The sequence below is a fragment of the Epinephelus fuscoguttatus genome, linkage group LG24 (assembly GCF_011397635.1).
Source record: "Epinephelus fuscoguttatus linkage group LG24, E.fuscoguttatus.final_Chr_v1".
Taxonomy (NCBI): Eukaryota; Metazoa; Chordata; class Actinopteri; order Perciformes; family Serranidae; genus Epinephelus; species Epinephelus fuscoguttatus.
In genome coordinates, this window is record NC_064775.1 from 5,328,996 (window position 1) to 5,356,708 (window position 27,713).

The following is a 27,713-nucleotide window of genomic DNA, read 5'->3' on the forward strand; positions in this document are numbered from 1 at the left end:
TCAAACATAAACTGTAAATAATTTACAGGCTAAAACAAGCTTAATAAAAAAAATATTATAAATGACAATTAAATTTAAAACAGTCTGTTTTAAAAAATAAATATAATAAAAAAATTATCAGATTAATTATATTTTTAAATTAATAAGTTATTATCTAAAATGTAAATATTAAAAAAAACATCAAATAATAAATTAAATTAGATTTAAATAAATAATGAAATACAATTTAAAAATTCAATAGAATAAAACAAAAAAATGTATCCTATTTGGATTAAATATTAACCAATTAAAAATTAAACCACAAATGAAATTAAGAAAAGTAAAATAATGACAAATTGAATCGCTTTTATAATTATTGTGATACAATTAAATTTAAAAATAAATAAATATAAATTTAAATATTAATTAAAAATGAAAAATAAATAGTATTAAACAAATTAAGAATTGAATAAAAAAAATCAAAAAGAAGTCAAATTCAAATTCAGTTACATTTTGAGTTAGTTTAAGAATTATATTTAATTAAAATACATAGAAAGAAATTTAATTTCTTTTAATAAAATGTTTCACATGTATAAAACAAAGTAAAATATTGAGTTTCTAAGTCAGGAGCTTTTTTTTTTAGGATGTTCAGGATGTCATTTTTTTCCTGAAACATATCTCAATTATTTATCATAACACATGCATGACGTGCATAAATTGCTGCTGACCTGCATGTCCTGCATGTCCAGATGGCCTCACAGTGTCACATTGACTCAACAACCTGCAGTGACTCAGGTCAGACATCCTCCCACCCTGTGAGAAGCATATGCAAGCAATAATAATAATAATAATAATAATAATAATAATACTACATGTGTGGCACCACCACTGTACCACATTCAGTCCTCGAGTAGATTGAATTAAATGTGAAATCCCAGCCATTAAATAATGAAAGCCAGTAAAGATAAATCTTTAAATAAGAGCTGAATAACAATGAGCCGGATGATTGGATCTTTTCTGCTAAATTATTCCGAGTCTTCAGCTCCTTCAGATGCAAATCCACAGCATGCATAAAATGTACCCAATAAAATCGCCTAATCAACCTTAAATTTTTTACTGGAAGCCAGAGCAGTTAGAGTGCTGCATTAGAGCAGCGGGACGTGGATTAACCTGCGTAGTCATGCACCATAAACTGCATCCATTTTCTTATGTGTGATTCTGCAAATTTCCCTCCCACGAATATGTAATGTTTTTTTGTCAGAGAACACTATTTATGTTAAATAACCATATTAAATACATGCTTGCACCTCGTGTACAGGCACTTTTTGGATGCACTTTATTGGGTTTAGTCACTCTCCGATCAAAGCTTGTGCCTGTACTTCCTAAAAAGTGTAGCAGCAGGAAAACCACACCTGTTACTCATAAACAATGTTTAAATGTTCAGCAACCCTGTCACCAAATGTCAACAAATTAAATGTCAGCAAATATATTTTGCAAAGATCATAATTCTACATGGATTGCTGTTTTAAGCGACATATTTAAAGGTCCAGTGTGTAGGATTTAGAGGGACATATTGGCAGAAATTCAACATAATAAGTATGTTTTCTTAAGTGTTTAAACACCTGAAAATGATTATGATTTATTACCTGAGGATGATCTGTTTATATCTACACATGGAGCGGGTCCTTGTTATGCACCTCCATGTTTCTACAGTAGCCCAGAATGGACAAACCAAACACTGGCTCCAGATAGGGATATTCACATGTTCACATTGGCCGCTGTATTTAGCCCCTCCAGGATCCAAGAGACCTCTGCGGGTATTTCAGCTCCTGGTGAAAACCTCCTGAACGTCTGGATCTTAAAGGGGATAGATATAGGTTTCATACTTCTGCTCTCGCTCCATTCTTCAATTCTGCAGGTTGCCATGTAACCAAATCAAAATATTGACATATTATGGGCCCGTAAAAATTTCTAACACAATTATTTCTCTACTGTAATTATTTTTTTCAGGAAAATATAGAATTTAATTCTACACCTTTCTAGACGTTCTGTGGATGTATTATTTTTGAAAAAATATTTGTTTTGATGAAACAGCTATACATATGAAGTTAAAAAAAGAAAAAAAGATGAGAGCGCACATTAGCAGGTACACATCAAATACTGTATAATACGAACAGCTGATTTGTAATGTGTCATGTGTGTCACACACGTCATGTGACATTCTATATTGTGTAGTTAAAATAAGTTAACGTTGACTTTTGGTCTCACATGGGCCATGAGTAGAGGTCTCCTTGGTCAAAGTCATGTGTTTGTTTGATCCCTCCATCTCTCTGCCCTTTCGCCTTCTGTCTTGATGAGCGCCCTTTTTGCAAGACATGTTTTTTCCATTTCTTTTAATAAGTTTATATTTTAGTTTTTAAAATTGGTCCATGGCATTAAATCCCAAAGAAAGGTGTGTTGTATGCCTGATAGTCTCTATATACAGACTCTACATTCAGTGAATGTAGAGTCTGTAGGCAAACCCCGGAGATCTTGCCTCCGGAAGAAGAGCGAAGAGCCCTGGTTTCCAGTTGTAGGCTGTTTGTAGTCCGCGTGATATTGACCAATCACGTTTGAGCCGGCTGCAGTTGTTGCCAGGTTAAACGCTCCGTGCGGTGAACTAACGAGACGGAACATAATTGGCGTCACTGCAAACTCTGAATCCATCGCAGTGGTTCAGCATATTTACGTATATATAAACGGAAGTTGGAAACAGAAATTCACCTCCTCCGCCCAAATCAAACCGAAATGCCAAAAAATCGGGGGTCTGCCCCCAGAGGCTGTACCGCCATCTGCCGGAAGTCAGACGCCGAATACAGCCGATGGGTTCCGAGAATGTATGCCCGACAACTGCATTTGAATTTGAACCGTGGTCAGTTAGCACGCCCTGCAGGAGTGCTGTGTTTACATGGCAACTCACGCGAGACTAGCTGATGGCTAGTGGTGGTGCTATTCTCGTTAACTGACCATGGTGAGAAATGATGCTATAAAAGTGGTATATATAAAGTTTTGCATGCCGAGGCTTCAGGGCACTTGGATTACGACGGATGAGCCGTTCTGATGTTTTTGAAATGCATTAACTGAGTTTTATTAGATTTTCGAAATGTGGGTTCCATGCACTTCAAGTGTTTGGAAAAATCCGGCTAGCTGTTATCCTCCGATACCCCGAACGAGTTTTGTGGATTGGATGAAAGGGTGGAGCTCTTGAGAGCCACCTTGGGTCGGAGGTGAGTCGGCAGATAGTCTGCCACGACGAGTCCTGCCAGACGAGACTGCCAGATTCTTGCTCACCAGCTGCCTAGTGCGAGCAAAGACAGATGCCGAACAAATAACTTTCCTACTCGCACGTGTCTTTTTCAACCAAAACTCAGCTTGAAATAATGTTCACGTCTCCCACTTTGTGTCTGATAATTAAATTAAACTAAACTGACGTGCAGTTTGGGGCTGCGCTGCATGAAGAGGAGGAGTGCCGAGCTGCACGCGTCTGTTCTCTGGAATTCTTTAACAATATTTATTTACCTTTTTTTCTAAACCTAACCAGGCAGTTTTGTTGACTCTAACTGCGTCGTATTTTGGAGGAGGACATTTGCACAGCAGCTGTGACGGCATCAGATTGTCTTCACTTTGAGCAAAGGCTTCAGATAGATGTAATAACAGCAGTAAATTCGCAGCTGCCCAACATTTCTTCCCTCACAGCAGGGGAAATGTTTCTTCCACTTGAGTTCTCTGACCTTCCTCCCCAGTCTTCCTCCGGGCCACATCGCCAACACCTCCTCATTACATTTCCTTCACATGTTACATAAGACGGAGGTGTTACAGCCTCGATCTGTGACCGAGGGATTTATTTTGTCACCATGCACAGAGCGCCATTCCTCCACATGTTCTCGTATTCAAGTGCAAATGTGGAGAATCTCAAATGTCCGTGTTGTTTAACTGGCGCCTTGACAGCGTGACAGATTGTGTTTGCATCTTGGAGAAGGGGGAAAAAGGAGATTAAGGAGGGAAGAGAAAGAAAATAGCAGCGATAGCTGGAGGAGCCGAGCAGAGAGAAGGTTTGTTGACAACACGACGGCTAAATTGTAGCTTTAATGGTAAACTCAGGGAAGCAGATGACTAAATATATCCACAACGCCTTCCTGGAGACTTGCAGGGAGTGACAGAAGGACAGAGGTGGAGGGAGACAGTGAGATATGGCCCTCCTGCTCTGGATATGAAACAGAGATCCACCGCCTGCCGTGTCCTTCACTTCCACAGGGAGATAATACTAATGACTAGTCCTGTGGCCTGTGGCTTCTCATTATGGGCTCTGGTGGGGACATCACACACACACACACACAACACACACAGAGATGTAGGTGTAAGTGTGCTTGTGAGGACCTTATTTCACTCCCTAAAAGCGGGGACACGTTGGATCTGAACAATAGATCACAAATGAATCCGTTTCAGTCTCAAGCAGTTTTAGCATGTGTCATTTAAAACAACTATAAACAACATGTTTATTTAACCAGTGGGTCACATGACTATTTGCATGACCTCACAAAGAATTTTTATGAAGCATTTTTAGTATCTTTGAGCCACTTGTTTTGGTGTTTCAGCCCACACCTGGCAGCTGTTTCCCGCAAAAAATGCTCTGTAAAAAAAAAATCTATATAAGCGGAAGTTATGGGTTCTTGAGGCAAATGTGTTCCTCATGAGGAGAGGCATCTCTGTGCAAAGTTTCATGTCTCTACGACATACGGGGCATGAGATATGCCCATTCAAAGTTTGACATTTCAATCGGTTGCTATAGCGCCCCCCTTTGGCCAAGTGATGTAATATTGCTTCATTGGCATCCTCCCATGACCCTCTACCACTGTGCCAAATTTCACATGGATTGACCAAGTCAGTGAGGAGAAAAACGTGGAACACACACACAGACAGAGTTTTTGTCATTATATAGTAAAATAATGTCAAGTCATGTCTAGAAAACCCCAGCAACCACTGGGCCCTTCACACACTGAGCTGTCCTATCCATTAAACTAAAGGACTGAAGTCACACAAAGAATGTGTGTCCACACCTTTATTTGATATATAGTTAGTGTGCACATGAGATACACGATCAATCAGACCAGATAGATTAGTCATGAGGTGACGGATTGACTGTGTAGCTGTTAGCTGAGGTGTGTATTACATCACCTGGGAGGATGAGTCGTAACTTGTTTTGTGCCACAATAATGAATTTTTCAACCCAACAGGGTCAGCCGTCCCATTATTAGCCATTTTATTGAGATCGATGATGAAGTTGGGAAATTACCAGCTGACATGTTGTGTGGTGTAAATCAACCCTACACGGGCTGCGATGAGAGCCCGAGTAGATGAACATGGTCTGGGGGTTGGATTTACTGCCGGGCCTCCTGGAGGTGTTGTCGGCGTAATTCAAACATGTCCGTAATGGAAATTGCTTCCTTGACAACCTCCAGCTCATTTCCTCCTCTCTCCTCTCACATCCGCGTCAGGCTTCAATCGCTGCTCATCCCTAATTTAACAGCATGAGAGGCGCTCGCAGAGGAGAGAGGCAGGGGATCCTCAGGATGTCAAAATCACAGCCATATACTTTTAAAAAACTACAAAAATATAAGAAATAATTAGGATGTGAGATTGCGGCGCCTTGAGTTAAAACAAGGGCTGAATAATATCGAGACAGTATTCCCAAAGCCGTCAGGAAAGCAAAGCAAAACAATCAATCAGCGGCTAAATCTCTTCTTGACTGCACACCGCACGTTCTTTAAACTTAGCACAAACACAGATGAGGGATGAATGCTGATAAATGAGACGGATCAGATCCCGAGTATTTATATTTTCTCAAAGATGTAGAACATGTGTTTGAATTTCAGATTTTGTTTACAGTTTGAAATTCTGTTCACTTTCTTGCTAAGAGTTTGATGAAAAGATCGATACAAGTCTCATACACGTGTGTATTTGGTTAATACAGCAGCAAGGTCCAGGGCTGAATTTAAAGCTGACGCTGAAGTGCCGAAAACTGCAGGTCCTCTTGTTCCTCATGCTAAAATGCCCTTATAGCTAATTTTATTCCATGACAAATGTACGGCGGGTTATTTTATAGAACTCACATGTTTAAATGATATGCAAGATCTGCAAAATGAAGGGCAGGAACACACTGAGTGACAGGTGGGTGCTGTCCGTTGACACGACGCTACCACGGCTAAAGTGTTGGTTGCTAACATGACCATGACGTAACCCCAGATTCACAGAGTGAAGACTACAGCTGGCGCTGTATCAGTGTGTTTTCAGGGTCGGGTCGGGTGTTCAGTTTTTCCGATTTTTAACGGTTTTAAGCCTCTTTTTTTGCAGAAGAAAACTAGCATTAACATTAGTACTGTGCAGTTAACTACACTGACTGTAAATGGACTGTGCTAACCAAGCTAGCTGCTCGCCTTAGGGTTAAGCCTAAGCCTTTGCGTCGTAATCGTATCGTAATCTTTTGAGTGTTCATACCCGGCGACGTGTGTTTCTGTCCACGGGAGTCTCGCCAACTGCGTTACAATCTGTGTGTACACACCATGAGATTTCTCCACCGAGCCCTCGCCAACAGAGCCCCAGATAACGCGGTGACGTCACCAAACTTGGAGATGACACATCGTAAAGATTCTGGGTCCAAACACAACGCGCTCCCCGTGATCCTGTGGACGCCGCCATTGTTGGTGCTTGCCGGCTTGTCCTCCTCACATTCTTCCGTCCTCCTGCGTGCTGACGTGGGACGTATCCCGCCTCTCATTGGCTGAAGCTCTTTGTCAGTCGTGTCGGACTTCTCCAGTTTTCTAGCATGCCAGATATCCAGTCCCAGTCACAGACGAGGGGGCGACTTGCTCGTAGGCTTGTTCACACATGAGGACTCGTCGTGGCAGACTATCTGCCGACTCACCTCCGACCCAAGGTGGCTCTCAAGAGCTCCACCCTCTCATCCAAATATGGTCACTCCAGACCTTTATTGGAGGCTTTAAAATCGGAGTCCAGTGACTTCCTGGTATGTCCATTGTTTTACTCAGTCTATGGGTCCATCTGCAGCCATCACCAGCAGCTGGTTAGCTTAACTAAGCAGAGTTATTTTGTCAACAAACATAACAATATGTCTCGCTGTGTTGATTCAGGAAGCAGTATTATGGGTATTTTATTTCGCTCTGATTTTCTTGCATCATCATCAGCATTATGTGTGCCGCACTGATTTGTGACCCGTGTAATCACCTTTCACTCGAGATGGTTTCATTGCTCATTATTAATGTTGACATTCCTGTGTGCTGTATATTCACAGGGTCACTGTTTCAATGAATTATTCATGTGTATCTTTAAGGTATCGTTAATGTAAAACAGAGCTTGTTTACATCAGATTAAGTCGAAGACAGCATCCACGTGCTTACATAAGAGAGGAAGATTGTGTGTGTGTGTGTGTCCCATCAGAGCGTGTTATGGATGAGTGCTTCATGCTGCTTGGCTCGTCATACATGATTGCTAATGAGGTTTGCACAAACAATAGGCTACATCTTCAGCCGTGACCCATATGAGTGAAACAACATGAATAATGCATTATTTATCATGTTATGTAAAATATGCGGAGAAGCGTAAATACCGAGAGGAGAGTCCTCTCTTCAGCTACTCTATTAGTGATACACAGGGGATTCCAGTTAGTTTTCATTGAGCTTCTCGGTGTTGGGAATGTTAATCATCAGGATCATTTAAAAAAAATCAGCTCAAGACATTTTGTGACTTTTCAAAACATCAAAATAAATGAAAATGATTTGCCAAATATTGCTGTCTGTGCCAGTGCAAAGTTGCTCCATGTTTTATTTTAGTCTGATGCATCCTTCACATGAACCTCACCTTCATGCTCTGACATCAACATTTTACTTTTTAGCACTCCTTTATTAATGCACATTTAAAGCCTGAAAGCTGCGTGCTCTAATGCAGCAGCGAGTGATTTCCTCCCCTGCAATCAGCCACAAATTCACTCCAAATGAGTTTCAGGAGGTTGGTGGGGAGGGAATGGAGACGCAGCTGCTCCTGGTTCAGTTTGATGAGGACGCTCAGAATTCGAAACAGTCAGTGATTTAAAGTCAAACATTGCATACTTGCAGAAAGAGCTTGGAAGTAAAGCAGATGCACCAGAATTGTTAAATCAAACCAAACATTGAAAGAAATCCTGTTTGCCTTCACAAGCCCTCTCAGCAGCATCTATTTCTCTTACAGTTTATTTTCTTCTGCAACACATGAACTAAAACAGCAATAAACACACGCTCTTCAAACGTTGTTATGTAGTGGATACACTGAAACCTGGATCAACATCTGTTTTCTTGTACTGTGTTCAGATGACTAAATATTTAAGCAAAAAAATTGTTGTGACTTCTCTAGAAAACTCGGGGAAAAGGCAATGAGCATAGTTAGAAAAGTGTTATTAGAAAATGATCAAAAAAAACTAGGGAAATGTATATTTAAAAATATCTTTTTAAAAGTGTGTTTTTTACTTTTTGCTTATTTTCATGTAATTTTCTTTTTTTTTCTGCTTTTCCTTTTTGGCTCATTTTGGGTATTTTCTTAGTTACTAGCGTTAACGTTTTAATATCTTGCTAATTTGGGCCAATTCAATTCAATTCAGTTTCAAAGGGTTAATGTGTGGTTAGGTTTACACACAAAAAACACTTTATTATAGTTGACTGAAATACTAGTTTTAGGGGGCACAATCCTGCCAAGAAATGCAGCAATGTGTTGGTAAAAAAAAACCAAAACAAAACGCTTTTTGGGAACTGTCCTGACAGGAAATGCAGTGAAAACAACCGCTTTTGGGATGACTATCTTCACAAGAAACAAAAAACAACTGCTTTTCATGGCGCTATCCTGACAGGAAATGCAGTGATGTCTTGGTAAAAAGCAACCGCTTTTCCAGCCACTATCCTGACAGGAAATGCAGTGATGTCTCGGTAAAAAGCAACCGCTTTTCCAGCCACTATGCTGACAGGAAATGCAGTGATGTCTCGGTAAAAAGCAACTGCTTTTCCTCCCACTATGCTGACAGGAAATGCAGTGATGTCTTTGTAGAGGCAACTGCTTTTATGATACTATCCTGGCAGGAAATACAACCATTTTTCTGGCCACTGTCCCCGCAGGAAATGCAGTGATGTCTCAGTAAAATACAAACACTTTTCATGCCAATAACTCAGCAGGAAATGTAGCAATGTCTCGATAAAAAGCAACCGCTTTTCCAGCCACTATCCTGACAGGAAATGCAGTGATGTCTCAGTTGTCTGTGGTCTGCAGCTTGTCAGGTGTTACACCATCCACCATCTCCTCCACTGCCCAATGACATAGTCAGTAGGGGTGTAACGATACACTGATCCACATCGATACATCGATTCATTGATTAACGATCCGATTATATCGATGCAAAAAACATCAACATCAATCCATATCGTCATCTTAAAGATACACATTTATTTTGAAATTCACATATCACGTCTGTGTCACCATTTCTGGGCAAGCGCGCCGGCGCTCAAACAACAAACAGAGCTCAGAAATAAAATGGTCAAATCATATTCTAGTTGTTTTTGTGAGTTGATGTAAATGATTGTGTTTGATGGGCATATGATATCACGTCATATCGATCTCAGCCTCCTGAATCGAATCGAATCAAAATCGTATCGTGACAGACTTTGTGATATCGGCAAACATCATATCGTCATCCAAACAAATTGATATAATAATATCGTATCGGGATGAAGCTGGAGATTTACACCCCTAATAGTCAGGTCATATACGACATCACTTAAGAAATGTTGACATGACATGTATGAAACTTGCAAATGTGACATTGTGATTTGCACAAACCAAAAACGCCAGCATTTTACTTTGGCAAAAGAAAGAGACCACTGGTTCCTTTGGTATGTACATATAGATAGAAATATTTGTACAGAAAATAAATGCTCTGCCATCTCTATGACATTTTTTGCAGTGTAAAGGAAATCCATGTATAAAATTAAGAAAGTCATCTTTCATTTTATTATCTGCAGCTGCGCTTTTTCTTCAGAGACCTATATTGTGCACAGCTTTACATCTTATGAATGACATTAAAAATGTAGACCTTGATCAAATATGCATGCGTACATGTGTAAGTCAGTGTCAAGTTCATGCTTGTGTCTCATGCTGGACATTTAGAATTTTAGTTTCTCTTTAATTTGGCATCAACAGGTAACACATACATGTACATGAAGCAGCAGCCTCTTTGTTGTTCTGCAGGATCTCAGACACGAGGTGAATTAATGTGACAGCAGGTTTGGAAGTTGCAGCTTTGACCTCGGTACGATAAGAGGAATCCAGGACAGAATGTGTGTGTGTGTGTGGTTACATGGCCGCTTGCATGGCTCTTTGTGTGTTGCTGTGAATTACAAATGTTCCCAGTGGACAGACAGTTCAGAGCGTCGGCGAATTAAACTGAATCCCCAGTGTGATGGAAATCAGAGAGGAGCGCATTCTTTTTCTTCTTCTGCAGCTGCTTCCTGTTTTTTTTTTTTTTATTTGCTAGATAAGAAGGATAATACCCACAGGAGTAGCATTAATTATCATATGCCTGACCTCTCCTGCTGATTGATGTCATTTTCAATTTACACATTTAGCTAATCAAGTCTCCAGAGGCCACTGGGAGATATTGTAGGTATTGAAAACTCCACATTTCTTGCTCCTGTTCAACATGTGAATCGATGCATTAGTGACAGTTTAGTCATTTAAAAACAATGAAAAACTGTCACATGGATTTATTTACCATCAGCAGGGCACATTATGGCCACACACGGTTGTTTTCACACTTTCTGCCTAATTAGACGAGCAGATAATTAACTGATTTTACGCTGACCTTTGTTTTCAACAGACTATTGTTGCAGAGACATTTCTGGGCATATTTAGTGCAGGATACTGTATGGGGTGAGCTTCTAGTCAGGTGGAGAGGATGCTGGTGAGATGGCTGTCAAGTGACCAACAAAAGTGATGTTTTTAATCAAGGTCGGGGCATATCCAGCTGCTTTTTAATTAAGGGTTGGGACATTTCCTACCGTGTTTCTACTGAGAAAAGCAAGTATTTTGTGATAAAATTTTGGGATATTTCCAGCGATGTTTGTAGCATCAAAGCTGGTATTTTTTAACAGAAGTCTGGGACATACCCAGCCATGTTTGTAGCACCAGAAGCACATAATTTTGACGAGAGGTCGGGACATTTCCAGTCATGTTTGTAGCTACAAAAGCAGGTAAATACACAGCTGGGACATTTCCAGCTGCCTTTCTACAGACTAAAGCACGTACTTTCTGACAAGAGTTTGGGACATATCCAGCCATATTTGTAGCACAAGAAGCACATAATTTTTAACAAGAGGTCGGGACATTTCCAGCTGCAATTGCCGCATCAAAAGCGGATACTTTTAACACAAGTTTGGGACATATCCAGCCATATTTGTAGCACCAGAGGCGCGTCATTTTAACGAGAGATTGGGACATTTCCAGCTTTGATTGTTGCATCAACAGCAGATACTTTTAACATGAGTTTGGGACATATCCACCCATATTTGTCGCACAAGAAGCACGTAATTTTAACGAGAGGTCGGGACATTTCCAGCTTTGATTGTAGCATCAAAAGCAGATACTTTTAACCTGAGTTTGGGACATATCCAGTCATATTTGTAGCACAAGAAGCACATAATTTTTAACAAGAGGTCGGGACATTTCCAGCTGCAATTGCCGCATCAAAAGCGGATACTTTTAATGAGTTTGGGACATATCCACCCATATTTGTAGCACAAGAAGCACGTAATTTTAACGAGAGGTCGGGACATTTCCAGCTTTGATTGTTGCATCAACAGCAGATACTTTTAACATGAGTTTGGGACATATCCAGCCATATTTGTAGCACCAGAAGCACGTAATTTTAACAAGAGATCGGGACATTTCCAGCTGCGATTGCCGCATCAAAAGCGGATACTTTTAATGAGTTTGGGACATATCCAGCCATATTTGTAGCACCAGAAGCACGTAATTTTAACAAGAGATCGGGACATTTCCAGCTGCGATTGCCGCATCAAAAGCGGATACTTTTAATGAGTTTGGGACATATCCAGCCATATTTGTAGCACCAGAAGCACGTAATTTTAACAAGAGATCGGGACATTTCCAGCTGCGATTGCCGCATCAAAAGCGGATACTTTTAATGAGTTTGGGACATATCCAGCCATATTTGTAGCACCAGAAGCACGTAATTTTAACAAGAGATCGGGACATTTCCAGCTGCGATTGCCGCATCAAAAGCGGATACTTTTAATGAGTTTGGGACATATCCAGCCATATTTGTAGCACCAGAAGCACGTAATTTTAACAAGAGATCGGGACATTTCCAGCTGCGATTGCCGCATCAAAAGCGGATACTTTTAATGAGTTTGGGACATATCCAGCCATATTTGTAGCACCAGAAGCACGTAATTTTAACAAGAGATCGGGACATTTCCAGCTGCGATTGCCGCATCAAAAGCGGATACTTTTAACGAGTTTGGGACATATCCAGCCATATTTGTAGCACCAGAAACACATCATTTTAACAAGAGGTCGGGACATTTCCAGCTGTGATTGTAGCATCAAAAGCAGACACTTTTAACATGAGTTTGGGACATATCCAGCCATATTTGTAGCACCAGAAGCACGTAATTTTAACGAGAGGTCGGGACATTTCCCCTGTTTGTAGCTACAAAAGTGTGTATTTTTAATGAGAAGTCAGGATATTTTCAGCTATGTTTATACCAACGAAAGCGAGTATTTTTTAAACCAGAGGCTGGGACATTTCCAGTCATGTGTATAGCAACAAAGGGGATTAACCCTAACCTGTTTACCAAGAGTTTGGGACATTTTCAGTGTGTCAACAAACCAGATATTTAAAGCCATGTTTGCCTAACCCTAACTGATTTTTTCCCCCCTAAACCTAACCACAGCGTTGTCACAACATAAAATCGAAAAGTGCATGCCAACATTTATCCTGTATAATCTTCTTCCATTCTGAACTAGCTCTCTTCAGTTTCCACTCTGTCAAGCAATAGTTTAGTGTTTACAAAGTCCATAAAATTAACTCAGCGTCAAAGTACCGTGCAAATGTATTTCATCTCTACAACCTAATTCAAAATACTTTGACATTTTTAGGTCACATATGTGCTCGTCTGACCAGATTCTAACGTGTAACATGAATGCACTTAACTTCAACAGGAGCAGAAGTTAACGTCCTCACATGTGTGCGTGTTGATTGCATGATTTTATTTGTAAATAGGTTCCTGTGGTTTAGCTTCACCTCCACCTGTTGCGGTTCAGCTCTCTGCAGTGTCACAGAAATCTCATTCTGCATCTTGCTGCTGTTTGTATTTATCTGCTGCCATGAATGTTTGTGTGTTTGCTCTCTCAGATTCAGAGGTGGTGTACAGGAACCGCGACGGTCACGTGATCAAGTTCAACTTTGACTCCAATGAGACGGAAGTCATTCTGACCAACAGCACGTTTGTATGTATCCCCCCCCCCCTGTTATTATTCTTTTAATTTAAGATAACACGTGTGGGGTTGCATTCCTCCTTTTAGCACATGAATGCAAAAATTAAATACATACCCATTTGGAGTGACAGCCATATATTCAGTCAGTTTAAAAGAACACTTGATTCAAGAAGATAACTTTCTTGTACGCCTCCACGGGAAACAAAGAATCCAAAAATGGTGGTAATTCTTGATGAATGAAGTCATAAGGGTAACATGGGGTGAGTAATGGCTACCAGCTCAGTTTAGGACGAGATGTTTCAGTCCCTTAATGCGCATACTGAGACTGTGAGTGGGAGTGATAGTGCTGTCTGGGGCTTTCTAAGTTGGAGCCAAAGAGTTACGGTTAGATGGATAGAAAAGTAGGAAAGAGCTAAGGTAGATAGAAAAGTAAGAGAGGTTCAGGGAGATTAATAGCTTGATTTGGCTTATCTTATTCACTGCTGTTTCGATGATAGACCCACAACACCTCCTAGCGCCCCAGGTGTGCCCCCCCCCCTCTGCTTTTACTCCCTTGAACCCTGCTGTTGTGAGGGGTATTTCGAGGCCCGAGCAGTGTCTTTCCTCTTAATCCATAGCCACCGGCCTGCCTGTTTCGGCTGATACATAAATTGTCATTTTGGGGGTGAAGTATTCCTTGAAGATAAAGTGGATCAAAATGTGTCCGAAAATTGCTTCTTTTATTTCGTAGGAGAAAATGCCCTCTATGCATCCAACTGAGAGCTATAAAAACAGATCAGTATTTGGATTTTCTGCAACTTTTTTGTGCAGGATTGTCGATATTTTAGGTACACAGAAGACTCCTCTGAAGATTCCTCCAATTTTAAAGTTACAAATCTTCCTCATCACTGTTACCTGCAGATTCTCAATATGATAATATCCTGCTGAGGGGGTTGTGTACGCTGAGCTTTAAGCCCACTACCTCACCTCAACTCACCTCAGTTTGAAATGCGTTTGCGCATTATGCAATCAAATCATTGAATAGTCAGTGAAATGATCACATTTGCCTTTTGGTCACCTTGTCTCTAAAAACCAGCCGGATGTGAACCAAAATGGCTGCATCTGTAATCTGATTATCCTTTCAATGCTTCATCCAACCAGGAATGTTTATTAATAGCTGGCCACATTTAGCCGTTTGCTAATTGCATCACTGTAATCCGGCTCTTCCATAATACTCGTACTGTAAAAAGAAATCATAAACCCGTTATTGCTCTCCTCCCACCCTCTCCGTGAAGCATCCTTTTTGACAAACAGGAGGGTCTTTTCATTTTGCAGGAATTTAGCGGAATCGCTGTGCTTTTAATGGTTGCATAAGGGGATTTGATGAGGATTTTTGGCCCTGCTGTAAGCTCATCAAACTATGCAAATGAAACCAAAAAGCAGAGGTGGCCTCATAGTTAGGAAATCTGATTTTAACCCCCCCAAAAATTGCAAACAACACCAGCTGCATCACCCAAACTGAACAATCCCACTGTCTGGCTGCACAGCTTTCATAAGTCGATCCACAACTAGCCAAATTATGGACTTTTTTAAAGTTCTATTGCACAAAAAAGCACCACAAGAATCTCAGAACTTGAGAATGAGGGTCTGACTAATTGTGTCACTGCAGAACAACATTTCTCAGATGTCCTCTGTGCACCGCGTCCTCTCCTAGAAATGTCAAAACCCGCTGCAGCTCCCTTGTGGTTTTATGGCCTTTAGTTGCTAGATTAGTCTTGGCCGGCTGCGTTCCTAGTCATTGTCATGTTGATGAAAGCTGGAAGTATGAACAATGTTTGCTGACACAAAAGAGCAATCATAACCTGTCAGATATAAATCAGTTCACACGGAGATTTTCTCCTTGGTTCTCCTGTTTTCCTTCTTTCAGGTCAGGAAGTATTAGGACCTGTCTGCATGTATACACATATTTATGAAAATGGTTGCCGTCTTAGTTTAAAGGAAGAAATTCTGTCCACATGACCTTCATTTTACTAAATATCTCCAACCATAAGATACACAGACTGGGAAACACACAGGTATACAAGCACAGAAGACTAATCACAAGGACGAGACACAGCTGGAGAAGGAAGACAGCAAGGGTGGAGCAGACTGATACAGAACAGGTGTGAAGGGAAGACTCAGGGAACAGGGAAGGACTAACGAGACAGGTGTGGCAGACAACAGGCGGGAAAACACACAAAGACAGGAAGTAAAACTAGACATGACACATGAGGAGAGAAGCTACAAAATAAAACAGGAAGCACATTAAATATGAGCTAAACAACATGAATCAAGCTTCTGTACGGCAATCTTAAAATGGTGCTTGTTGATGGCAGGTGTCATTGATATGTTAACTAATACTTACTGTGTGTCGGGTCAAAACTGTGTATTTAGCAATACATTTGTAAATGAAAAAAATATCCCAGAATTATGGAAACAAGATTATCTTACTATATAATGACGAAAACTCTATGTGTGTGTGTGTGTGTTCCGCGTTTTTCTCCTCACTGACTTGGTCAATCCATGTGAAATTTGGCACAGTGGTAGAGGGTCATGGGAGGATGCCAATGAAGCAATATTACATCAATTGGCCAAAGGGGGGCGCTATGGCAACCCATTGAAATGTCAAACTTTGAATGGGCATATGTCATGGCCCGTATGTAGAGACATGAAACTTTGCACAGAGATGCCTCTCCTCATGAGGAACACATTTGCCTCAAGAACCCATAACTTTTAACGATTTTCCGCCATTTTGAATTTTTTGAAAAACACTTCAAATGGATCTCTTCCTAGGAAGTTTGAGCGATCTGCATGAAACTGGGTGAACATAATCTAGGGAGCAATATCTAAAGTTCCCTCTTGGCAAAAGTTGGAAAACTTCCTAAAACTGAGCTTCTATAAGGCAATGAATATTGCGGAGGGCGTGGCTCATCACATAAAGGTGTATAACATCTCAAGGGTTTCACCCATCACCACGCAACTTTGTAGGCATATGACCACACATAATCTGAGGGGACCCCTCCATTATTGACCCCATCAAACAAAATGGGGGTGCTAGAGAGCTCATTTCTTATCTAGGCCTAACCGCCATATGGATTTTTACTAAACTTGGTAGATATGTAGAACAGGACGCCTCAAGGTGACTGGAGAAATTTAACTCTAATTGGCAACTGGGTGGCGCTATAACAACAGAAAAATGCTTCAAAATGGGACCGATCGCTGTGGCTCCCCCTGTGGACCAGTGTTTGGTATGACTACGTCATGGTATAGTATGCTGTACTCAATGGGTATCGACTAGTTATCATTAATTCAGAAAGGCAGGGCAAGTAAATGCATCATGATTCTGTGGGTTACAGTGAAATTTGGTTTAAAAAACAAAAAACAAACAAAAGAACTCCACAAATGTATTTCAGTGTGATCACATCACTACTTGTCATATCTTGCTGTATGGGATGGCCTTTGGCGTTGAGTCTTGACGCAAAAGGGGTCAGTGTTAAGAAGGAGTAGGCAGTTCGGTTTAGGCTTCTAGTGGCACAAACACCTCTACCAATGTTGTTGTCTGTTGATCTTGAGCACGGGACTCCTGGGACAAAGTCAGGTTTTAGTGCCCTGAGTGGACTTTCACGCTCTTTAAACTCCAACTGTTGCTTTGAGCGTCGAATAATGATGCGGATGGGTTTACAATACAGTTGGTGGAAAGCCTGGTGTGTCTCACACAGACGCTAAACGATGTCCCGGTGGAGTATTTTGACCAAACTACCTGCTAAAACTCATTAGCCTTAGCTTTACTTTGTGTTTAGTACAAATGTTAGCATGCTAACGCACTCAAACTAAGATATTAAACATGGTAAACTTAGCCGAATATTTATTATGTCTAAGTAATTTTTGAATATTCACCAGTGTGTTATTTTATCTGCTTAATCCTCTCATCATGTCTTCTTTATTGCATTACACTGCTTGCCTTCAGTTTCTGTTACTGAGCACCTAAATGTTGCTTTGCACTACTTTATCAGTTTGTTTGTGCAACTACGTCAATACACGTCTTTGAGGGGCCATTGTTGGGTAAAGAAAAGTCTGGAGACCTTCTGTGGTTCAGCTTATTTTTCTTCTTTATTAGGTGGCCTTCAAGGTGGTGAAGTACTCGCTCTCTGCAGATCTGAAGTACGCGCTCTTCGCCTACGACGTCAAACAGGTGAGTTTTGAATGAACACTTTATGCCTTTTGTTTATTTCCTGGCAGGCTGTTATTTACATCGTGCTCCAGTGCGACACTCAAGGGAGCTGTCACTCACTCATGTGCATGCACAAACTAGGGATGTAAAATTTCTCGATTGTAGTGACCAAATTATCACGGTAAACGATAATATCGCGATATTTTTTTCAGCGCTGTGAAATGTCCAAAAAAATAGATGCATAATAACTTCACTAAATCTTGTAACTTCCTTATCATACCAAAATGTTAACAGCCAAAATCTTATATTAAAATGAAACTTTCACATTAAAGGGGAGCAACAGAAAAAATTATTTTAAATTAACAAAATATGTAAACACATTACAGGAGCAAAGCTTATTTGTCTGGTGCATTTTAACAGTCAGCAAAATATGTAAACAATTTATATATTAATTATTTATTTATTAGCACGAGAGGAAAAATATATATAAAACAAAACAATGCAAGAGTAGAACAAAAGACATACAATATATAGAATAGATATCACAAATGTGCAGGAGAAACCAAAAAAACCCTAAGGGCAGTGGTCATCATTACACAGAATAATTCACACATTAGAAGTGTGCATGTGAGTCAGAGGATTACATGTATGAGAAAAGGAGTGCATGTTCTCGGTCAAAGGTTAACACGGCAGCGTTTTATGTTGTTTCCTTGAGCTTATGTCGAGAAAGCATAACTGGCCGTCTATATCGATTCTAGCTCGCCATACAATAACCATAATCACAGTGATTCAATCATAGTTGATCTCCGGTTTATATTCTGTTGGCTCCGCTCAGTGTTTTCAGCTCCGTTTCATTTTGAAACACTTAGCAACATAGCTGCTAATATGGCTATTAGCTGCTCAGCTAGTATTAGCTCCTAAGTGTCTTAAACGAAAACGGAAAACCTAGTCGCCGTTTAGGAGGACAGAAATGGCTCAAATGTCCCGCATACGTCGAGAGTTACACATTATGACAGTCTTAGTAAAACCGAAGTCCCTCACACAATAACTGACGTTTGCATAGCATAACTTGCATTGGCTGTAAAGCTGTGGATGACGGTCACGGAGATGAGCCAGCAGATTTGTAGTGTCGCTACCCTTCGCAGCAACTTTTTTTCTGCATGTTCTGCACACAGGATAGTTGTCCTCCACCACCTGTCCCTCGGCATTCTTCAGAAACCCAAAGTACGCCCAGACCTCAGAGTTTGTGCGTTTAGTTGGGGGAAATGTCCTGAGTGCCGCTATCACCACCTTCTGCCATGTTTTCATTCTTTGTGTTTACATATGCTACGCATTCACGCAGCGAGATAATGCAATTAATTTAAACATAAAGGGTCATTCTTACCGTGTAAAAATGAACCGAGTAATATCGGTAATCGTTACATCCCCAGCACAAACACACCCACACACACAGGCTCCGTCTATGTGTCTTCAGGTTTGGGATGTGCTTGTTTTTTCTTTGCTGCTCTGCATCTCTTCAAATTGGAAATTGAGTTGAATTGAAAAGATAAGCTTTGATGCTTTTTGGATAATTCGGATGATTCGTTGTCGAGGGCTGGACCGAGCGCACACCAACCGTTGGGGAGGCAAGAATTCTCCGCGCTCACACAAACAAAACAAATTGCACCACCTGCACTGAACAGGTGTGGATTTATTTGTTGTGTTTCTGTTTTGCTAGCTTTTATATGTGTGTGGGTTTGTGCATTTTCACTTAGTGTTTCCAGGCATAGTGTGTGTGCGCTGTGTGTTATTACTCAGTCATCCGTAGTGAGGCTTTCGTCTCTCCTGACAGTCAAGGCCTCCTCCATTGATTTTTAGATTTGTTTGCAAACAGATGCATCCAGGCTCCGGTTTGGAAACCAGAGGAGGACGTCTGTGTGTCCTGCAAGTGTGCACCTTAAAAACCCTCTGTGTATATATATAGACACATTGATTTCTTGAGCATTATGTTCTGCACATTTCACTTCATTCTCTGCATATTAAAGCTTAATTGATTGCACTCCACTTTTATTTGTTGCCAGGGCAACGTGCAGTCTCCTGGAGGTACGACTGAAAGGACTCACTGAGAAGTTTAGTTGCTCTCAGTTGAATGGGTGCAGGGAAGGTGGTTGTGAGGGATTCTTTGGCTTTGACTTTCTTTAGGTATGTCTGAATTTGGGGAAGTTAGTATGAAATGATACATGAGACATGTTTTCATTTGATGTAGTGGAGTGTAAATATTTAATTCAGTGTAAACGTCAGGTAGAGCTGGAACAAACTGATGCCAAATATACAGTTGCTCACAGGCTTGTGTGTCTGCTTGAAAGCACCTCAACTGAACGTCATCTAAAATTTGTATTTGCTCTTTAAAATATTTATGCTTCTGATCAATGTCTGAGCCCCATTTTAACATCACATTTTGCTGCCCCGTGTGCACATAAAGCTAGCATAGCATCAGCCAACTTAGGTAAACAACACACTGCCACGGCTAGAAATGAATTTATTGAATCTGTTCTTTCTTTTAATGTCATTTGTTGGCTCGGCCATCTCAGTCTCAAAAATAAGAGCAAATTGGAAAAGATGGTCAAGCTGTGTTCTAAGACCTCAGGGGTTAAAGGGATAGTGCACCCAAAAATGAAAATTCAGCCATTATCTACTCACCCATATGCCGAGGGAGGCTCAGGTGAAGTTTTAGAGTCCTCACAACACTTGCAGAGATCCAAGGGGAGAGGAGGTAGCAACACAACTCCACCTAATGGAGGCTGATGGCCAGATTCAAACGTCACTACGGACGAGGAGATATTTTGTGGTTTCAATTACCGTATTTTTCCAAATAGTAGCCCGGGTGTTTATTTCACAAAATCGATTTTGACCCCAGGCGTTTAAAAGGACCAGGGGCTATTTGCTCAAGGCTTTTATTTTATTTTTGAACCCGACCTGCACCAGGCCGTTATTTGGTCACAGTTCCTGTCCAGTATGTTTTTAGGAAGGGGTGAGTTTGTGTACAAAAATTTCTAAACATTTAGAGTGGGTCATTTTTTTCGTGTACACTGGTTTCACCGCTGGGTGGCGCTATTGCTTTATACCAGTAAAGCCCCAGTTATCCGAATACCAACCGAATGGGCCATTTAACCAGCAGTTACAGGCCACCACACTGAAATATCGCCATCCCGACGGTCCGCCATCCTGAATCCTGGTCCCTGAGTCCTGACAGTAAGCTATGGCGAGCCTGTAGAAGCTGTATTCCTCATGCATGTCAACGATTTTCACCGGGGACGCATGCGAGTAATTCAGGCTGACATTACCTGTTTTTCAGTCTTCTGGTAATTTTATTAAAAGGCATGGCATATAGGTCCACAGTAACTTGTTATTATTATTATTATTATTATTGGGTCTTATAAGAGTGGGCTACAATGAGTACTGGGCCATCAAATCACAGCATCTGCGGTGAGAGGACACGGAATTATGTGCGCAAGGCACATGTCCTTTTTAACAAGCTAGAAAAGTGTCTTGTCTGTTTGAGGGTCAAATATTTTTTGGCTGGATTTTAGCTGAAGTTAGTGTTTTTTGTATTAATTATCATGCCAACAAGTCCTTTATGTTGGCAATCATTAGCTATATTTCTTCTTTGATACGAAAGCGAAGTTATCCCTAATTTTTCACTAATTTTTATATTTTCCCCCCATGATACGTTTTTCTGTTTTATGATACGTTGTATAGGAGGAATTATAAGAAGAGTACTTCAATTTGCCGTGTATTGTTGAACTTAATATATTTGGATGAGAAGTACATTTTATCGGGTAAAATATACCCGATTTACCCGATTTATATACCTTTAGTGTTCTAGAGTTAAGTGTCGTTTTATAAAGCTAGGTTTGGGAGCAAAGACCACTGCACATCAACACGTCTCATTTCCATCTAAAATTATTGACGCAGCATCCTTCATCCATCAGTGAATCATTAATTTCAGTCAGTTTGCCCCGTATTAGAAATGTCTTCAAACAATAATCAGAAGTACATAATAAAACTTCCTCTAGTAAGAACAAATAAGGAAAGACAAGACTTATCAAGTTGTGTTCTGGAGAGTGTAGAATGTTATTTTTATTTTTTGAAGTTTCAGAATTTTTGGGCTTTTTTATCATGAAAAAATCTGTAAAAATGCATTTCAATTGAGTATTATAAGAACTTTTTTGATGACATTATACTATTCTTCTGTCATTTTCTTGTTATCTTTCTGCTTTTTGTTCGTTATCATCTGCTCCAGTGATTTGTCTACTGATACAGATGTCTTATGTTTGGTATTTTTTGTTGTTTTCTTGACGAAAGATAAACTGTTATAAATTCTGACATTGCCATGAGGCATCAGAAATAGATCACTGTTTGCATTATATGATGAACTCTCGTTGCAGATGTACAGGTATTCATACACAGCGTCCTACATTGTTTACAACATCTACACCAGGTAAGCAAGGCATTTCAGCACCTGATGCACGCTCACGGTGGCATTCAGAAACAGATGGTGGCTGTTATGTGTAATATATACTGTATATGTGTTTTTGCATCAGAGAGGTAAGGGAGCTCAACCCTCCGGAGGTTCACAACGCAGTGCTCCAACACGCAGCTTGGGGAAGACAAGGACAACAGCTGGTGAGTGTTTGTTAATGCGATCCAGTCTTTCTGTTGCTTCTCCATCTTCTCTCCTCGCTGTCATTTTATGAATTCATGCAGCCTCGCCTCTCTGCAGGGATTTCTTCTTCTTCTTCTTCTTGTTATAGTTTACAGTATAGACTCTGTTTACATCCACACTGTGCTGCGTCTGCCTGTTTGTCTGTTTTTTACCGTGTGCTCTGCCTCTGACCTAATTCACGCTGTGACACTTTTTACATTACATTACTCTCAGGGTGCCTATTATACACATGAGTGAGGACCTCTGCAGCAGACTTATTAGTCGAGTCAGTATAGGTTACACTTTTCATCATAATTTCCTGGAGAGGAGTAGATGTAGAAGATGAAGGTCTCTGGAAAAATAATTTATTCCAATATTGTTTTCTGGTAGTGTAACTTTTAAAGAAATACATCACCCTCTAATGACCATTAGTATGTCAGTTAGACATAGAAAACATCTGTTAACAAACTCGTCCAAATCCAAATCTCATTTATCCAGTCGTATGTTCAGTCCCAAAGTCAGCCCTCTCTGATGGGGAACTGAACTAAAAGTAAAACTAATCTATGCTCTTATCAAAACCAGATTCCACTGACAAGAACAGTAATTTGACCTTGCTGAACACAGGAGCTGCTGGTCTTCTGCTGCCTCAATCACTTTGTCTTGTTGGTAACACTTTACTTGAAGGTATCTACATAAAGGTGACATGACACTGTCGTAACTATGACATGACACGGTCATGAACTTGTCATAAACATTATGTACATGTCATAAACGTTTATGACTGCTGTGATTAAGTGTCATTCTGTTTTTGTCATGACAAGTTGACATTGTTTGGGTTGTCTTGATTATGACAACTTGACATTAATCAAAGTGACATTAATCAAAGTGACATTACCAGAAGTTGTCTTTCATAATAAGGACATCCTAAACAAATTTAATGTCAACTTGTCATGACAAAGACAACTTCTGGTAATGTCATCCTGGTTAATGTCAAGTTGTCATAATAAGGACATCCTAAACAAATTTAATGTCAACTTGTCATGACAAAGACAACTTCTGGTAATGTCATCCTGGTTAATGTCAAGTTGTCATAATAAGGACATCCTAAACAAATTTAATGTCAACTTGTCATGACAAAGACAACTTCTGGTAATGTCATCCTGGTTAATGTCAAGTTGTCATAATAAGGACATCCTAAACAAATTTAATGTCAACTTGTCATGACAAAGACAACTTCTGGTAATATCATCCTGGTTAATGTCAAGTTGTCATAATAAGGACATCCTAAACAAATTTAATGTCAACTTGTCATGACAAAGACAACTTCTGGTAATGTCATCCTGGTTAATGTCAAGTTGTCATAATAAGGACATCCTAAACAAATTTAATGTCAACTTGTCATGACAAAGACAACTTCTGGTAATGTCATCCTGGTTAATGTCAAGTTGTCATAATAAGGACATCCCAAACAAATTTAATGTCAACTTGTCATGACAAAGACAACTTCTGGTAATGTCATCCTGGTTAATGTCAAGTTGTCATAATAAGGACATCCCAAACAAATTTAATGTCAACTTGTCATGACAAAGACAACTTCTGGTAATATCATCCTGGTTAATGTCAAGTTGTCATAATAAGGACATCCTAAACAAATTTAATGTCAACTTGTCATGACAAAGACAACTTCTGGTAATGTCATCCTGGTTAATGTCAAGTTGTCATAATAAGGACATCCTAAACAAATTTAATGTCAACTTGTCATGACAAAGACAACTTCTGGTAATGTCATCCTGGTTAATGTCAAGTTGTCATAATAAGGACATCCTAAACAAATTTAATGTCAACTTGTCATGACAAAGACAACTTCTGGTAATATCATCCTGGTTAATGTCAAGTTGTCATAATAAGGACATCCCAAACAAATTTAATGTCAACTTGTCATGACAAAGACAACTTCTGGTAATGTCATCCTGGTTAATGTCAAGTTGTCATAATAAGGACATCCTAAACAAATTTAATGTCAACTTGTCATGACAAAGACAACTTCTGGTAATGTCATCCTGGTTAATGTCAAGTTGTCATAATAAGGACATCCTAAACAAATTTAATGTCAACTTGTCATGACAAAGACAACTTCTGGTAATGTCATCCTGGTTAATGTCAAGTTGTCATAATAAGGACATCCTAAACAAATTTAATGTCAACTTGTCATGACAAAGACAACTTCTGGTAATGTCATCCTGGTTAATGTCAAGTTGTCATAATAAGGACATCCCAAACAAATTTAATGTCAACTTGTCATGACAAAGACAACTTCTGGTGATGTCATCATGGTTAATGTCAAGTTGTCATTATAAGGACATCCCAAACAAATTTAATGTCAACTTGTCATGACAAAGACATCTTCTGGTAATATCATCCTGGTTAATGTCAAGTTGTCATAATAAGGACATCCCAAACAAATTTAATGTCAACTTGTCATGACAAAGACATCTTCTGGTAATGTCATCCTGGTTAATGTCAAGTTGTCATTATAAGGACATCCCAAACAAATTTAATGTCAACTTGTCATGACAAAGACAACTTCTGGTAATGTCATCCTGGTTAATGTCAAGTTGTCATAATAAGGACATCCCAAACAAATTTAATGTCAACTTGTCATGACAAAGACAACTTCTGGTAATATCATCCTGGTTAATGTCAAGTTGTCATAATAAGGACATCCCAAACAAATTTAATGTCAACTTGTCATGACAAAGACAACTTCTGGTGATGTCATCATGGTTAATGTCAAGTTGTCATTATAAGGACATCCCAAACAAATTTAATGTCAACTTGTCATGACAAAGACATCTTCTGGTAATGTCATCCTGGTTAATGTCAAGTTGTCATAATAAGGACATCCCAAACAAATTTAATGTCAACTTGTCATGACAAAGACATCTTCTGGTAATGTCATCCTGGTTAATGTCAAGTTGTCATTATAAGGACATCCCAAACAAATTTAATGTCAACTTGTCATGACAAAGACAACTTCTGGTGATGTCATCCTGGTTAATGTCAAGTTGTCATTATAAGGACATCCCAAACAAATTTAATGTCAACTTGTCATGACAAAGACAACTTCTGGTGATGTCACTTGAATTAATGTCAAGTTGTCATAATCAAGACAACCCACACAATGTCTTGTCATTGTCATTAAAAAAACCGAATGACACTTCATCACAGCAGTCATAAACGTTTATGACATGTACATAATGTTTATGACAGGTTCATGACCGTGTCATGTCATAGTTATGACAGTGTCATGTCACTCTTATGTAGATACCTTCAAATAAAGTGCTACCGTTTTGGGTATGTTACTGTGTCACTTTGCTGAATCTGAATTAACCCTTTACAGTCACACAATAACACAAACTGACTAACAGATGGAGGCGGTGGTAGACCAGCAGCTCCTGTGTTCCTGTGTAAAATTACTGTGTTTATCAATGGAGCCTGGGTTTAAAGTGAACATAGATAAGCACTGCAGGATGTTGTCATTGCAACATTAAGGTAAGGTAAATTAAGGTATTCTCAACCAATCACGATGAATTCTGCACAGCCTTGCAATTTTCTCCAATCACTGCAACTCTGCAAATTTGACCAATCATCATAGTTTCCTGTGAAGTTCAGCAATCAGAGCAGTCCTCTGTGTAACGTCATAAAACTATTTTCCTTGTCTCTGGTTGTCAAGATGTAGACATTTGTACCAAGGACACTCACTGCTAAAGACTGTGCAAGGCTTTTGCATCAACACGGGGGGTCAACTCTTTTGGACTGTGTGCAACATTGTGGCGTAACACAGACGACACTGATTGATTGAACACTTTTCTGCCACAAAACACACCCAGAGAATGGCTGAAACATGTTGACAACAGACAAGATAAATCACCATGACGGGGTGCATCCAGATCACATTCTCACTCTGACCTGCTCACATATGGACGTTTGGTCATGGACTTTCTTTTTGGACCTTTTATGTGTTTAGCTCTTATTGGATAATTTGGCAAAGATTCAGACACTCAGACTCTTCCTGTGAGTCACTGTTGCAGTTCTCATTCTGCTGATCCAGTATACTCATATGATAAATGTTTAATTTGATGCCACCAGCATTTGCTTGACGTGTCCTCAGGTATGCAGCAGTAAGACAGAGCTGAGTTGCTGCAGGTGAAGTTTTCCAACTCAAAATGGCTGCTGAGTGACTACTGGATATTCAGAACAGAGCAAGGGAAAATAAATAAATAACTCCACAAAAAAGCGGAGCAAAATAAAATCAGGAGGACTCAGGATATTGGTGAACCTGCAGGATGTGCCGGGCTGATCCTGTTTGTTTTTGCAAATGCAAATATTAAAAAACACTGATGAAAGACGGAGAACAAACACACGTGTTTTGCGGCGTGGTGAGATAAAACCAGGGGCTTTAATACGGAAAAACAAAATCTCATCAGAGAGCAAATCGAAAGGAAAAGCACATTGAAAGCAGCAGAAAGAAAAAGTTGAGGAGAAAAAAAAACAGCTGCAAGGACCACAGCTTATAAATAAATATCATATATGTGCGTGAGTGCACCATCAATATCTTCTCTCTCTCCTCTTCTTCCTTAGATCTACATCTTTGAGAACAACATCTACTACCAGTCAGACGTGAAGAGTAACTCTCTGAGAATCACCTCCTCTGGGATGGAGGGAGTCATCTTTAATGGACTGGCCGACTGGCTGTATGAAGGTGCGTTTGTGTCTGACAGATGCGATTTTTCAGCCCAGTCACAGGAGGAAAATGTTGGCATTGTATGTTCGTGCAAACCTCGAGTATGTTACGTTTGTACGTTTCATATCAACTGTCCTGAGGTGATATAATATATGAGATGACTTTGTCACCTGGACGTGGACGTGTGATGTCTTGGTGAGACACCTGTCAAGCTGCAGACTGCTGCTTGAGACCAATAACCAACAAAACCAGTTGTGTGTCCGAGCCACTGCCGTGATTCCAGCAGCTTTCTAGGCTCCAAATGGCCCTCTGATTGTACAACCAAATCCAGGTATTTTACCACAGTGTTGTTGGAACATTCAAATTTCAACACCAACATTTATTCTTCTCTATTGGTTTGTGTTTTTTAAGGCTTAATATCTATAAATTTGATTGATTGTAGGCATCAAAAATGAGATTATCAGAGATTGTTTCCATCTTAAAATTAAATCTTTCCAACAGTTACATTCTTGACATTTACAGTAAGT

General features: G+C 39.9%; 1 protein-coding gene across 2 annotated transcripts in view; it reads left to right on the forward strand.

Annotated features, from left to right (window-relative positions):
* Positions 1-27,713, forward strand: part of LOC125885170 (inactive dipeptidyl peptidase 10-like) — an 89,620-nt gene that overhangs the window by 39,688 nt on the left and 22,219 nt on the right. For both annotated transcript variants that reach the window (XM_049570672.1, XM_049570673.1), the window contains exons 4-8: positions 13,487-13,581; positions 17,705-17,779; positions 22,186-22,238; positions 22,342-22,423; positions 27,084-27,204. In XM_049570672.1, coding sequence (XP_049426629.1) covers positions 13,487-13,581; positions 17,705-17,779; positions 22,186-22,238; positions 22,342-22,423; positions 27,084-27,204 — 426 coding nt within the window. The remainder of the gene's footprint in view (positions 1-13,486; positions 13,582-17,704; positions 17,780-22,185; positions 22,239-22,341; positions 22,424-27,083; positions 27,205-27,713) is intronic.